General features: G+C 40.0%; 1 protein-coding gene and 1 long non-coding RNA gene across 4 annotated transcripts in view; one reads left to right on the top strand and one right to left on the bottom strand.

Annotated features, from left to right (window-relative positions):
• Positions 1-12380, bottom strand: part of LOC124292871 — a 38296-nt gene extending 25916 nt beyond the window's left edge. Inside the window, exon 1 of the long non-coding RNA XR_006902816.1 lies at positions 12325-12380. This is a non-coding gene — a long non-coding RNA (uncharacterized LOC124292871). The remainder of the gene's footprint in view (positions 1-12324) is intronic.
• Positions 1-14662, top strand: part of LOC107219027 (neuroligin-1) — a 72939-nt gene that overhangs the window by 53333 nt on the left and 4944 nt on the right. For all 3 annotated transcript variants that reach the window (XM_046731302.1, XM_046731303.1, XM_046731301.1), the window contains 3 exons: positions 2363-2627; positions 4147-4347; positions 12936-13100. In XM_046731302.1, coding sequence (XP_046587258.1) covers positions 2363-2627; positions 4147-4347; positions 12936-13100 — 631 coding nt within the window. The remainder of the gene's footprint in view (positions 1-2362; positions 2628-4146; positions 4348-12935; positions 13101-14662) is intronic.

Below are 14662 nucleotides of genomic sequence, written 5' to 3'. Positions count from 1 at the left end.
TCGATTTTCGTCCGTAAGCTTCTATCGACGATTTCAAACCGACGACCGTCAAGTATTTTAATACATGTATACAAGAAGTAATTGATCACAAGAGTCCTCGGTCCGTATATCGATTGTTATTTTTTTTTTTAGATAAACTGGGTAACCAAATTCGGTGCATAAACGTGTATGGGTATTCCTACATTTTGTGAAGATTGAAGAGGAATTACGAGTTAGAATTGCTATAAACGGATAGTCACGCGTCAGATAAGATTACAGTAATGCCGGTGGAGGTGGGATTCAAGCGAGCGCGAAACAATTCCCTAATTAAATGTCGGGTAGCCAAGAACTGACAATCAGTTTCACGCTAGTAGCTCCATCATTGATCTACACTGATTGAACTAAATGGTACTTAACTTACGCGATTAGATAATACCGAACGATACGCTCCCTCTATTTATTTACATGAGTCATTCCACCCCAAACCGACCGACTTCTGACTCTCACGATCAACGATTTTATTTATTTTTGAATATATTATAGTCTAGAGAATTTAAAAAATTCGTCTTTCAATAAGTTTTAGATTTTTTAAACTACCGGTTCGATTTTTACTGCTGCCGAAATGAGAAAAATTCGATTTTCGAATGGATAGCTTTTAATGAATTTGAATTTTTCCCGTGAATTCTTTGTTAAAAAAGGAAAATTCTGAGACTGAGATAGAAATGGGCAAGCTTTTAGTTCGGAAGCTACAAGCGAAACAAGTAATTAAAAAGTGAGAAAAATCGAATTAAATATAAATTTCACAGTTTTTTTTTTCTCACTTTTCAACTACTTGTTTCGCCTGCAGGTTCTGAACCGAAAGCTTGCCCACTTTCATCTCGGTTTCAGAATTTTCGTTTTTTAACGCAGGATTCATGAGAAAAGTTTGAAGCCAATCGATTGGGGCTATTCATTCGAAAATTGAGTTTTCGTGTTTTTGAGACCAATAAAAATGAAACCTTCGGTACCAAAAATCTAAAACCCGGTGAAAGATATTTTTTTTTATACAGTCTGCACCACACTTGAGAATAAAAAAAAATGTTCGATAATGAGAGTCGTACGTAGGTCGGTTTGGTGTGGAATGCCTCACACGCATGTCCATAAAATAGTGCAGACAGATTGAGATATTACGAAGCAGCTGAATTGCCTCTTTCACGGAGTTGAAAAAAATCGGTTTCGGGCTGTTATGCATAGCGAAAGAAACAGAAGAAGAGGCTTCTTGTTTTCGTTTGAAATGAGAAACAAAGTGAAAACAACGAATATACTCTAATTATTGTCCATACATTGCACTTAACGACCTTAAACGTGTGAGCTCGCAGTGACGCGTTCAAAGTTACTTAACCTAGTTGAATCGGCCGCTGTTGACAATAATTGCCCGTTCTCTTAACAAATTTACATTTCATTTGTTGATCGGTTTCGCGTGACGACGCCCCGTTAACGAGAATATAATAACAATAACGATTAATAACAAGAATAATTCCAACCAACTGCGACTGTATAACGCGTCTGAAAATTATATTTCGAGATGTACGAGGGGTGAGGCGAGGAAAAGTTATTAGCGAGAAAAAGTTGAGGAGAAGAAACTTCGTATTGCCGAGTCCGATAAAAAATCACGAGACCCGAGGCACCGAAACACTGGCAATAAAAACTCGTGACCAATTATTATCGACTATCGTATTGTAATCAAATTTAATAACCGCTTATCGTTCCAATCGTAGTTGTAAAATAAGTGCTTGGATTTAATGTACAGATCGAAGACTACGATGCTGTTTAGCGGTAATATGATCGACGATAAGATTTTATCTTAAAACGATGCTCCGCATCAATCTGAAATTTTGCCGACGTACGTATTTATAACGATCATTTGATCGCAGCGGAATAATTCGACGAGATATTCACTTTATATAACAAAGGGTCGATTTATATTTTCTCAAGATACTCGTTTTACAAACGAATCGGAATTGAGTTACGCGTTGCGCAGGATTGTGAGCAATAACGAAATGACCACTTCTCGGCAGACTTAAATCGCAAGTCGATTGCACGGCTGATTTGAATTTCTGAGTTCCTCCGTTAATTTCGTTTAAGAAAAAAGCGTTTAACGCGTGAACTCGGTAATCATTGCTGGCAAATTACACATATTAGCAACAAGAAATCGCAGCTTTCTTTTTCGAGCAGCAATGAAAACGGATCCTTACGACAGCCGAGACATCCGAATAAAAAGTAGCTAGCTCACTTATTGTCAGTTCGGTAAAATGATTCCGACGAAGCCTCGCCCGCTCTTTCCCAGGATTATACATACCGGATACACGCGTGATACAATCCTGTTTCTCTTTTTTTCCCGCAGGAAGTTCGCGCTGGTTATAATCCTGACGAGAGCAGGATTAGACCTGGACCCGGAGGCGCTGAAGCGTTTGCGAATCACGGTGCCGAAGATAGGTTTGATACCGTGGGTCGTCGAGGCTGGCGTGATGGCGGTGGCGTCCAAGTATTTCATGGGTCTTCCATGGGTGTGGGGACTACTCCTTGGGAGCATAATAGCCGCTGTATCACCGGCGGTGGTCGTTCCCTGCCTCTTCAGGCTCAGAGTAAAAGGATACGGCGTTGCGAAGGTGCGAATATCGAGGATCAATAATTGGAATATAAATATATGTTGTTCTGACCGCCCCCTTCCCATTCCCCTTCCTCCCATCCTATCTCACTTTTCGCAGGCATTGAAAACCAAAGGCTAATTATCGTACCGAGGAGATGCGGCAATATTTATTCAAATCGTTCGTACCGTATCGCGTCACACAGCGATATTCAGACTCAATGTTGTCCTGAAGACTCCTTCTCATTATGTGTCGGCATTGAAACCAGCGTGTGAATCACATTCGTCTTTCGATAATCGATACGTGATTGCAACGTTCTCGTTATTTTCTCGATTAATGTTCACCGAGGTTTTATCTGTACCTTGGCGACACGGGTTTATAAGGATGTTGAAAAAAATCGAGTCGATCGAGGTTAACGACAATTTCACGAGTCCGGAGGTAACGAGAGAATTTTGAAAATCATTCGAAACCGAGTGTCTGTCTTTTCTCAAGAATTTTTTCGGCCGGTGAGAACGTGTCGACAAATTTGAAAATTCTAAAAACGTAAAATCGATGTCACCACACGATTAGAAAAAAAAAATATTCCACCAGGTCCACTAAAATTTTTGGGTTGATTTAACCATTTTTTAATATACTAATAAGTGAAAAAAAAAAAAAATACAAAGTACAAATTAAATATTGATTTGACAATGTAAATGTAAAAATTACAATAATTTGTTTCATATTTACTAATCGAAATATATCAAATAACTCGTACGTAAGGTGGACCTGCTGGGACGTTATGTTTACTTAATCCCTGACAGGCAAACATCCAAACCTTATGAGGTACGGACGTGACAACGAGTGTAAGAAATACCCAGTGGAAATTAATTTCAAATATCTCAACTTCTAATAAAGCTATCTAGATTTTTATTTTTAAACCGAAGTTCAAACAATTCCGCACAGAATGGTTGTATTGTCGAAGTAATCAAGTTGAACTAAACAAATAAAAATGAACGTTGAATGGGTTCAAAATCCTTAAAGTCTGCTCGAAGAGTACAAGATTTCCGGAGGGGGGGCGGAGTGAGAATTTTACCCTCATTGCCTGTCAGAGGTTAAATATTTCCCTACGATGAAAATATGCCCTGGGTGTGAATTCGACAAAGTTGAGAGTTAATCGCGTTCATTGATCTATTTACCACGGCGGTTAAGCCGACGGCGAGTGCGCAGCGGAATAATTACACCGATGAAAGCTTCAGGGCTGAAATTAATCGCTCCGACTAAGCTTCCATAGGCGTGACCCTAGTTTAGAACTAACCTAACCTAACCTAATCTGGGCCCGACCTAAGCAACGTGACAAATACCAATTGACTCGACTGACCCCTCAACTCCCTCGGCTTCGGTCACGAGACTCTGCTGACGATTCGCTCTTCCCTCCTTCGACGAACGGTCAGTCACGCGGTTCCCCTTCGTTTTTACTCTCACAGTAATCCCGAGCCAGGTTCGTTTTAATTAGATTTCGATTTTGATAATGGCTTTTTTAATGTCTCTTTCCTTTCAGGGGATACCAACCCTGGTGATCGCCATCGCTGGCGTGGACGACGCGGCCTCGGTCGCCATCTTTGGAATCATAAAGAGCATCATGTTCTCGAACGACGCGTTGTGGTACCAAATATTGCAGGGACCGATTTCGATCTGCGGTGGTATCGGTTTCGGCATCCTCTGGGGTTTCCTCGCTAAATATGTACCGGAGAAAAACGACGTGAGTACTGAGATTGGAATTTCCACCCGTCGCTTACAATTAGAATCGTCGGCACGTGGTCCGGCTGGTTAAGGACAACGTGACTGCTCAGCGAGGAATATAACGTGTCGCACACAACCGTCCGCAATGGAGCAGCGGTGTTTTTATTCGATCAATCTCAATGAATGAAATTCAACCGCGTGACAGCCTCGGAGTGTCAAGCCTGAAAAAGAAAGACGAGACAAAAGTGGTATCCGAGTCGATGAAACTGGACGGGGGCGATTTTCTTTAACTCGATACCATCGTTTCGTAAAGATCGACAACCGGTCGCGTAGGAAAACGCAAAACGAGGCGTTGTTGTATTTTTCGTGAGAGTAACGCTTCAGCAACGCTTCGATGCCCGACTCGACTTTGATTAGTATCTGGATACAAGGAGAATATAAAAAATAAAAATACTTCGACGTTACGCGAGTCACGTGGACCGGAGAATATTGTTGATACACGCATTACGACTGTCGTCATGTGACAAATTTCATGCCTATCGATGTGTCACGCCAACTCGTTTTACACCCGGTCCGAGAAGTCACATGGCGATGGCGGTGTTAATTGACCACATGCTTACACTTATACGTACATAAAACGAAGATATATATATATATATATATATATATATATGTATGCTGTGAGACTTATATGCACGTAACAACCATGTACTCCAGTTTATCGCATCAGCTTTGTTTATTCGTTTATACTCTTATTCACGTCGATCTCTTTTCGGGTATGGGTATCTCAGGCCTACATTTATATCGGCATACTCACGGGGTCTTCTTTTAAACTGACACCAGAAGTCAATTAATTGCTAATCTCGAACGGTTCGCCCGTGACTCGATCTACATCCAACGTTCCATCTCTATGTTGCCCTCCGGTCGCATACAGAGCAAACTTGTAACGCTTAAACGTTTGTGGAAACATTTCGTTTGCCCGGCAAATATTTGCCTTTACAAAATCTTACACCACGTACGTAGGTGTGTACGTGTTTACGGAGATCGGTAGAAAGTGGGGAAATCCTCCCGGTTCATATCTGATTTCACGTATTCATTTCAATATCTATCCTCGGGGATGGTTGCCAAAGACAGGAGGCAATTCGACGTGAAATTTGAATATTGCACCACGCTTTGGACGCCGCGAAACAAATACGGGAAAAGTACCGCGGTCCGTGGTACCTCTGCAGTGAAGTAATTTCCGTTTTCAAGTTCTGAACGAACTGGTAGTATACTCGTCAAATCAGTGGTACATCATTGAGGCTCCAATCCCACGAGTGCACGATCCATTATTTATCACATCTTCTAACCAATAGTTGGGTATTTATATTCGATACGATGCCCGAAGACACCGGTGAATCACCGTCAAGATAACGCGTTTAAAAATAACGATCGTTTACCGCAGAGATCATACATTTATCCTCGGAGATGTCAAAAGCACTAAAAACGTGACTTGCAATTATGTAACACGGTGTTCGCTACTTTGTCGCAAATTTTGGAGCCCTCGAATGTTTGGTTCGCCAATACAGGTATTGGAACTAAGAAAAAGTGGCCTCAACGTGCAGCGTTTTAATTTCGTAATGATTTGATTCGTTATTAATCGGCTCCTACATATCTTCGTAAACTCGGGCGGGGATGAGCAGGGTATGAGTTTAATTTTAGGGTCGATTGAATGCGAATCGTGCGGTACAAGGGCCGGGATGACTATACGTATGACTAACAGCTGATTATAGAGCAGGAGCCAATTGATCAGGAATTCGTCGCGTCGTTCCTTCAGAGAAACAGCTATATACAATAATATACATGTATAAATGCCGACCGACTGTATATCCCCGCATACGGAATACTAAGATAAGTTCTTACGAGCGCATTGCGTCACGATCAAGGGAACGATTCGGTGAGGTCCCTTATATGCTGCGAAAAAAAAATAAAAAAAAATAAACCAAAGTGATTTATAAATTTCCCAATTTCTCTGCGTGAATTTTTCCTTTTGAATTGAGACTTCAAAAACTAATAGCCTAGAACTTCCTGAGATTTCGCATTACTTCATTAAGAAAAAAAAGAAAGAAACTTGACTATACTTCGCCAAAAATTCTTTACAAAGTGACGATAGCTCTAATTCGTGATTCTTTGATTTCACAGTATTATAATTTCTGATGTTATTTTGGTAGAGAATTTTTATCACTAAATTTCTAACAGACGAGTAAAACACGAATCCAAAGTTTTGGAAAAAAAAAAAAAAAGAACAAACAGCAGCGCCATGCCGACGAAATCTGTACATTGTTACATCAATCGAGCTCCCCCTTGCAAAAATAGCCGCGAATCCAACGAATGTTGTACCTTAATATCGTACAGTACTGCAGCAGCAGATTTTTTTCTCTCGGTTTGAGTAGCGAGGAATGTTTTATTTTTTTTTTTTTTTTACTCGCTTTTCATCCGTAGAAACACACACACGTCCATGTACAATATCACCGTGTACTTGCGGGGGTCTGTAAATGTTGTTCGCCGGAGACGAGGAGCGCGTGGTATAATAAATGAGAAAGGGAATAAGCGATTTCGGGTGAAACATGATAATACACCATCGTATGCGATAAATTTTTGCTGGAAGGTAGGTGCGCAGTTTGGCAAACGGCTTTAACTTGGCTGAATAAAAAACGAAAATAATAACAGGGACTAGGGGAAAAAATAAAAAAAAAAACAACAACAGAGAGAACAGAAACTCCGAGGGTAAAAGGAAAAGAAAAAGAAAAATACTCTGAAAACTCCGCAGACTCGAGCCGCTCTATTCGATTTTAGTGGGCGCGTGCGCTTGCCGAAAGAATTTACCATAAAAAGCAATAATGCCGGGGAATTCCTCACAATATAAGGTGGCAGCAGTCAATCTCTACGGGCAATAACGGCGGGCCGACCGACGCGTCTCTCCTTTCTCTCTCTTCCTCTTCTTGGACTTTTCTATGGTTCCGGGAACGCAGCGGGAAAATTAAACTGACTGGTTGGACTCCGCGGCTCAACGAACGGAAACCGAATAAATAAAATTCGGCAACAGGCTGACGCCGGAATCCTCTTTACTCGTTACTTCGTTCTTTGGATCCTCGGTTATTCAACTTCCGTTTCGAATCTGTTACGCGCTGTAGTCCGGATTTTTCAACGATCGCGTGATCAGGTCTCGTCGATTTTTAGTATAACGGGAATCTTCGAAGAGACTCTGACGGATCGGAAATTAATCAATCGTAAGCGTCGTTCTTATGTTTCTAAACGATTGCCAGATTTAACGATTTCACGAATCAAAATACACTCTTGTAATGTTAATTTACCGTAATAAAAAATAAATCGCAACGTATCGTTACTCTCGATTTTCAATTTCAGTTCACGTTAAACCAAAGATTCAATGTCGGATATTCGGTAGTACATTAAATTCTGTCATACATACGATTCGTCGCTTCGCAAGGTCAACAGTTTCCACTATCAAACCCCCTTGAAAAGCTGAGGCTTCTGTTATTATAACAGACGTATATAATTTGGAGAAAATCCTTGTTATTCCTCCTAGAAACGAATTTATTTCATGTCTCAGAGACCACCGGAGTAATTGATAGACTCAATTAATTCACCTGCCGAGTGATGATAATCGAAAATTTCAAACACAGATGTGAAGTCTTTCAGCTTTTTCAGAAAATAAAAAAACCAAAGAAAAGTAAATAAATTCAAAATAGAGAACACAAGTGTTGTTAAATTAACAATTAATTTCGTTTCTTTTACTTCCTGTACGCATAGTGAATTTTTTCTTCTTACAGATCTATTCTTCTCATACTTTTCTATACGTGTGCAACGTCGAATTTTTCGAATTATCTCCCCAGTTTCATATATTGCACAATCCTGAGGCTGCAGGGCTGCATTTTACCGCAGCGACACCCGCAGTGCTTCAGGCGCGATTGCAAGTTTTTTGCCGAAACGAGAAAGAAAAACCATTACAACTGTAATTACATGTTAGAAATAACCAACGTAAATTTCCTATAATTTAGCGTTCCGTTTTCTCTGTGCACAAGAGGTATGTAAAGGGCTTTAATTTTGGTGAAAATTTTAATTGCTTCGGCGTATAGACGGCTGTGAATAACCGAGAAATCCGAAATTTGCAATAAAGAGGGCGATTCTTTGATCGCTGGACATTCGTGGCTATAAATATGTATGGGTGTAAAATTGAGGGAGAAAAAATTGGATCAAATGAAATACGAATATCGTGGGTATAATAATATTCCAATTTCAAAGGAAATTTTATGTAATTGAGTTTCGTTTTACTCGCTGTTAAAAATAATGCGCTTCGTTGTACAGAAAAAACGTCGGTGGAAAAATTTTTTCAAACTTTAAGTCGTGCAGCTGAAGCATTTTTTATTTTTGAATTGAACCAAGGAAAAAAAATATTTACTCGTCATTATCAATGATACTGACGTAACGTGGGGATGATCGATTCAATAGAGAAACTATGCTCAATAATTGTTGCGTTAAACAGCTTCGCTTCGTCTTCAAATATACATCTTGTCAAATGGGATTCGATTCTACCGAAATCAGTTCCACAGAGCAAATATTCTACAGACTCGTTTTTACAGAAACATTTTTCCACAGGATATTTTCCTACAGAAACGAATTTGAAATTCACACCAGAACTAAACCTGCATGAATTATTCTATAGAAGAATTGTTCTACAGAATATTTTTCTGGACAATAAACCATGCAGGATTATTTCCGATGCGAATCTCGAATTCCTTTCTGTAGGAAAATATTTCTGTATAACCGATTTGGTACAACATATTCTGTGCAACATTTACACTGATACAAGTTCATCAGAGAGCCGGATTATAGATTCGCAAATCATCCTAAAGACCATTTTTTATTCATTTTAATCGAACGGCGGACGAAAATTATTCCAGAATATTGTTTCTGAAAATATCTGTACGAATCAGAATAAGGAACCTGAACGCAGTTTCGAAAAAAGTATAAATCGTTTCTTAGCTATGAATATACGATTTGATTATAAGATTTATCATTGGGAAATTTTAGCAGATAACGATGGCACGCACGTAGTTTCGAACTCGTGATTCGATAGTATAAAGAAGATATTAACAAGCCAATTAAAAACAATCAAAACCGTACCTAAGATATTGCGCAATTATAAATAATCTTTTTATGAATTACAATTTACAATCGTGACTTTCAACGCAGCGATAAGCTGCTGACAAAGTAAACGGGCCTGTCAATATTTCCATCGCTTCCCTTTTTTCTCTCCTCTTCCTGACTAATTACCAACGGAGTTAATGTCGCAACGGCATTATGTTATTTCAGGGGATTACGAGCTTTCCGTCACTCGTGACCGAAGTGCTAATAGGAATAATCCAAAGAGATTAAAGCGCACTGCTGCAGGTAATTGCAAGTGTACCCAATGATTAAAATATAATGAAAAAAAAAAAAAAAAGTTCGAAGCATCACGAGTTCGAAACATCACGGTTCAAAAATAAACCCGCACATTATTATCCCCGGATTGTATAAATTTATTGCACGTTATATTAACGGCACAGAGATAAGGATTTCTCGGATATAATTGACGCTTATTTTGCCTCGCCAAGTTCGTTCCGTTGGAAAAAAAGGGGGACGTAAAAATTTGAAAAATTGCAGAAAGGAATATTTTTGAAATGATTTTCGGTGAAAAAAGTGAACACGAATCGAAAATGATAAATTTATGCCGTATAATGCACGCGTTGCGGTAAGTGGATGCAATACGTACCAACCTTGAGAGTTAAATTGAGAGGAAACTAGAATATTCCACGCGCCCACAACGATTTCGCGGCTAACCTCACGACCAACTCCGGAGCAACAATCAATAATTGGACGAGTACCTCGCGGCTGGAATCCAGGCTAAACTGATCGTGGGCCGAAATTTGTCTAATCGTAAGTGCATCTATTCACCGGGATACCCATAACCGCTTCGAGTATCCTACGGGTAAAGCATCCACGTGGGATAGATTAGGGCCTGCTTATCACCCGGCTCTATATAACCATCATAGATCTATACCGCATTATTTATGCAAGCTAACGAGCGCGAATTGGATCATTAGCATTTGGATGATAAAAAAAGACCTTGCGAAATGCGAATTCGGGCATATTTTGAAGGCCGAAATCGAGGCTCAATAGTTTCGCGATCGGGAATCCGGAGAGAAGACGATCTCGATTAAAAAGCTGGCAGGAAAAAAAAAAAAAAAAAAAAACCTGAAGCCAAACAATTTTTCAACACGCAAATCGGTCTAATTATTTCCTATCGATGGCAAGTCGTCGGAAAATTCTAGTGAACAGAGTTTAAAAGATTTTTCAACATTTTCAATAATTCTCGAAAGTTTGAAATTAAAAAATTTCTATACACCGAAAATTCGATCAACCCTGACAGATTTTACAGCTAGAACGGGACTTGGACCGCGAAAAATTCCAGCAGACTTGAAAAGCTGCCTCGAAAGTTGAAGCGTAAGAGAATTTTTCGGGAGTGAAATTTTTTGAAAATAATCATTTTCAGCCGCGTAATCCCCGAGCTAATTGAACGCGGTTTAATCCCGCGGGAGTCGATAAGCCTCCCTTTCCTTTCTTGCCGAACTCCCCGAGCTCTCCAGGTTCATCGAGTAGCTCGGTTATCTGTTCGAGGGTCGCGATTGCCGCGGCCGAATCGGTGCCCCAGGGATATTTCGGGGCGGCGAGGCGAGGCATAAAAGTGACGAACTTTTCGTCTCTGCTCTGCAAAGGGTTACGTAGCTAATCTTCGTTACACGCCAGCTGGGTATCGGAGCTGTCGAAAGTGTTACGAGGACCACGCCTGTAATTTATGGGGGGGATTACTTTTCTCTCGCTGCTGTCCGCACACGGAGTAGAAGATATTCTTCGACCAAAAAAATAGATTTTGTCGAAGTCCATTCGCTTGAATCTAGTACCCCTTATTTTTTCCGAGAACGATGACTTCGATCTAGTTGTGCAGTTTGTTACTATTCGTCTTTGATGTATGTTTTTATACTGGTTCAATAATGAAGCGAAGTTTGCATTTTCTTTCAAATCAAGCAATATTTGAGACGTTACTGTAACGATATAGATCTTACTATAATTACCTATAGTAAATTAAATTTGCCTCAATGTGTCAAGATAAGGGAAAAAATGGATCTCTTTCTTTACGCAATCCCCCTGAAAGACGTCAAAATAATTCAGATCACGAGAAATCGCTGATTGTGAACTGGAAACGCTCTCTATACGAATGAATCGTAACCGCGCATACACGCGTACCAACGATATAAATATAATACGGATGAATGTTATGACGCAGCATAGATAAGCCGCGGTATTGCATCGTTGCATGATATATAGCCCGTGCCAGACTAGCTTTATGCCTGTATGGATATAATATAAACACAGGTGAACGCACCTACAACGTCTATTCGTTTTACACATCAATGCGTACAAGTAAGTGCAACGCATGATATTTCAGGTGCGTGTAACAAACGTACGTGCGACATATCTATGACCATATGCAGGTATATTATGGTGCAGAGATACCTGAGCTAATATTTCGCGAAATATTTGCCTCGTGGCGATATTTCTTCCCGGCGATCGTTTCACACCTGCAGTAGAATACACAGGCATCTAACCCGGCGGAGTTTTATATGAAACAGAACGCATCCTGCACACACACACATTAGTCGCGAATGAAATGTGTCCAACGGCCTTTCGCAATATATCGCGATGCGGTCCTCGCAATATTCGCTGGCTTAAGAGTCGAGGTCCTGCAGGTACACAGCTGAACGTTATCCTGTAGGTATAACCCCGGCGTTACATTTGTCCGAACCTCGTACCGAGTACTTTTCGATTCTGTTTCCGAAAATGAAAAAACAATAGCTGCCTAAATAAATATACACCGTACATGTATTAATTTTCCTACCGTATTCGGTCTTACTGCAGAGGCGATTCACAGACGCGTAGCTTTACTGCAACTGAAACAAAATCAATCGGAAATTTACTATTTGAATGAATGGGAATGAGAAATTGCGCGTGCAAATATATTCAGTGAGAGATTGCGCGGGTGGTCACAACTTTTTCGGGATATAAAATTCCATCGCATTTCCACGTTTTCTACGACCTGAAATCTAGTTTTCCCTGACGCTTTCCCAGTTCTAGTAAATTACTAAAACCTAAATCGTTCAGCTTGTTAACTCTATGTTCGGATCAAATTCAATTCGAAATGAAGAAACGTATAATGTAGAAAGAAGACAGCTTGAGCCAATTTCTTTTCTCGACGAAAAGAAGTAAACTTGTTACCTCAAATAATCATTTCTGATTCTCGTGATAAAAAACTTATAATTTCAGTTTGATCCATGACCAAATTAAAAATCCCCTGACATTTTCCGCTTTTCCATGTGTGTGACCATCGTCTTATGGTTGAAAACATTCTCTTTTGTACAACCGTTTTTCTTTTTGATCATTGTTATCATTGTTATTATTTATTGTCATCGTCACGCACGCGATTATTGATCACTTTGTTTCGTATTACAGCCCTACATGGTGCCGCTGAGAATCTTGATGCTTCTCGGCGGCGGTCTAATCGCCGTATTGGGAAGCGAGGCTATCGAACTCGGTGGTGCCGGACCTTTAGGCGTCGTCGCAGCAGCCTTCGTTAGTTGCTACTTCTGGCAAAAGGACGGATGGGAGGTCGAGGACGTGAGTGAATCACCCCTATAAGCGATATCTCTAGTATTAATAACCGTGTCCGATGGTGTAAGCCATTCGCTTGTAACAAATTTTTCGGCGATCGGAAAAACAAAATTTGGCTACAGTTGATCGAATTTTAAAATCATTGCATTCGACCTACCAAAGCCAAAATAAAATTTTCTCTTCTTTTCACGGAACGATGCACCGATGATGTTACCTCAGCAAACTGAATGACGATGTTGCAAAACTCGAGTAAAAACAACCACCGTGTGCATATCTACCAGATAAACGAGATTGAGAAATTCAACGATAATCAGAGTTTTTCTCCGAGTTTTATTTCTTTACTTTATTTTATTTTTTTTTTTTTTTTCTATTTTTCTACTCGTTTTACCCTTCCCGAGATTAAATTACACCGCTGCGCTCGTACGGAAGAGCTGAGAGGTGAGAAAAAAATCGCCAATATTTTTTGGTTCGGAATACCAATCGTTTAATCACGACGCAATCAGCGGCTCTTCGAGGAAGAACCTTCCGAAGTAGCCTGTAACAGGTTTATAGTTTTTCTATCGAATTGCTACGAACTTGTTGGGGGCACGGCGAACCCGAATTAGACGATCAGCGATGGGCTAATCTTTGCAGGATGAGGGAAAAATGGGAAAAACGGGGAAAACGGTGCAGAGGGGGGGAGGGGCGTCGTGATCGATGCGAGGCCGAAAAGCGATATAAGGTAGAAAAGGTGTTCCGTGCGGAAATTCGCCGCGAAGATGCGATCGACTGTTGTGCTTGTCGGCTTTGTTGCGATTACACGTAACTACATACCTAGAGGTGTAGTGCGGAATGTGAAGTTTAATAAATCAATTTCATGGTTGAGGTAAAATTAATGAGAATAATAATAATGAATAAAATAATGACCATAACAATAATAGTGATAATAATGATGATGATGACGACGATGATGATGATGGTAAATAGTTGGTCTGTCAGGGAGAAATTTTTGATAACCAAAAGGGGGCAGAAAATTAATTAAAGTATTAAAAAAAAAGGGGCTGATTTCGAGGTGAGTAATAATTGCTACGGGGAGGACAATGGTGGAGAAATATAAGATTAAGAGAAATGAGGAGGGGGGAGAATAGGAGAAAGTACCTACTTAAAGAGGCGAGAGAAGAAAATCGACTTAATATACCTTATATATATACTTACATAAACTGCCGTCGTTGGCGCGGCGAATTATTAAATTAATAAACTCATCCGTTATTTACTACACATATATATATACGTATATACATACGTATAACACAATATACGTAGGTGCGTATATATACGTATACTATACATATATATTAGTGCCGAGGCTGGCGGAAAAACTTTTTAATCAACCAAGTTGGGGCCGATAAGGTTAATGAAGTGGATCGAGAGCAGACCCCCCCCCCCCCTTAAAAACAAAATAAAATAATAAATAAAAAAAAAAAAACACGGAGAAGGAAAAAAGACCGACGTACCATTAAAACTGCACTTTACGCTACTTTCCTCATCTGCATCGGTTTGATATAATCACTCACGTATAATCTACCTGA

This window comes from Neodiprion lecontei, chromosome 2 (genome assembly GCF_021901455.1).
Source record: "Neodiprion lecontei isolate iyNeoLeco1 chromosome 2, iyNeoLeco1.1, whole genome shotgun sequence".
NCBI classification, from domain to species: Eukaryota; Metazoa; Arthropoda; class Insecta; order Hymenoptera; family Diprionidae; genus Neodiprion; species Neodiprion lecontei.
This window is presented reverse-complemented; position numbering and strand designations above follow the sequence as displayed.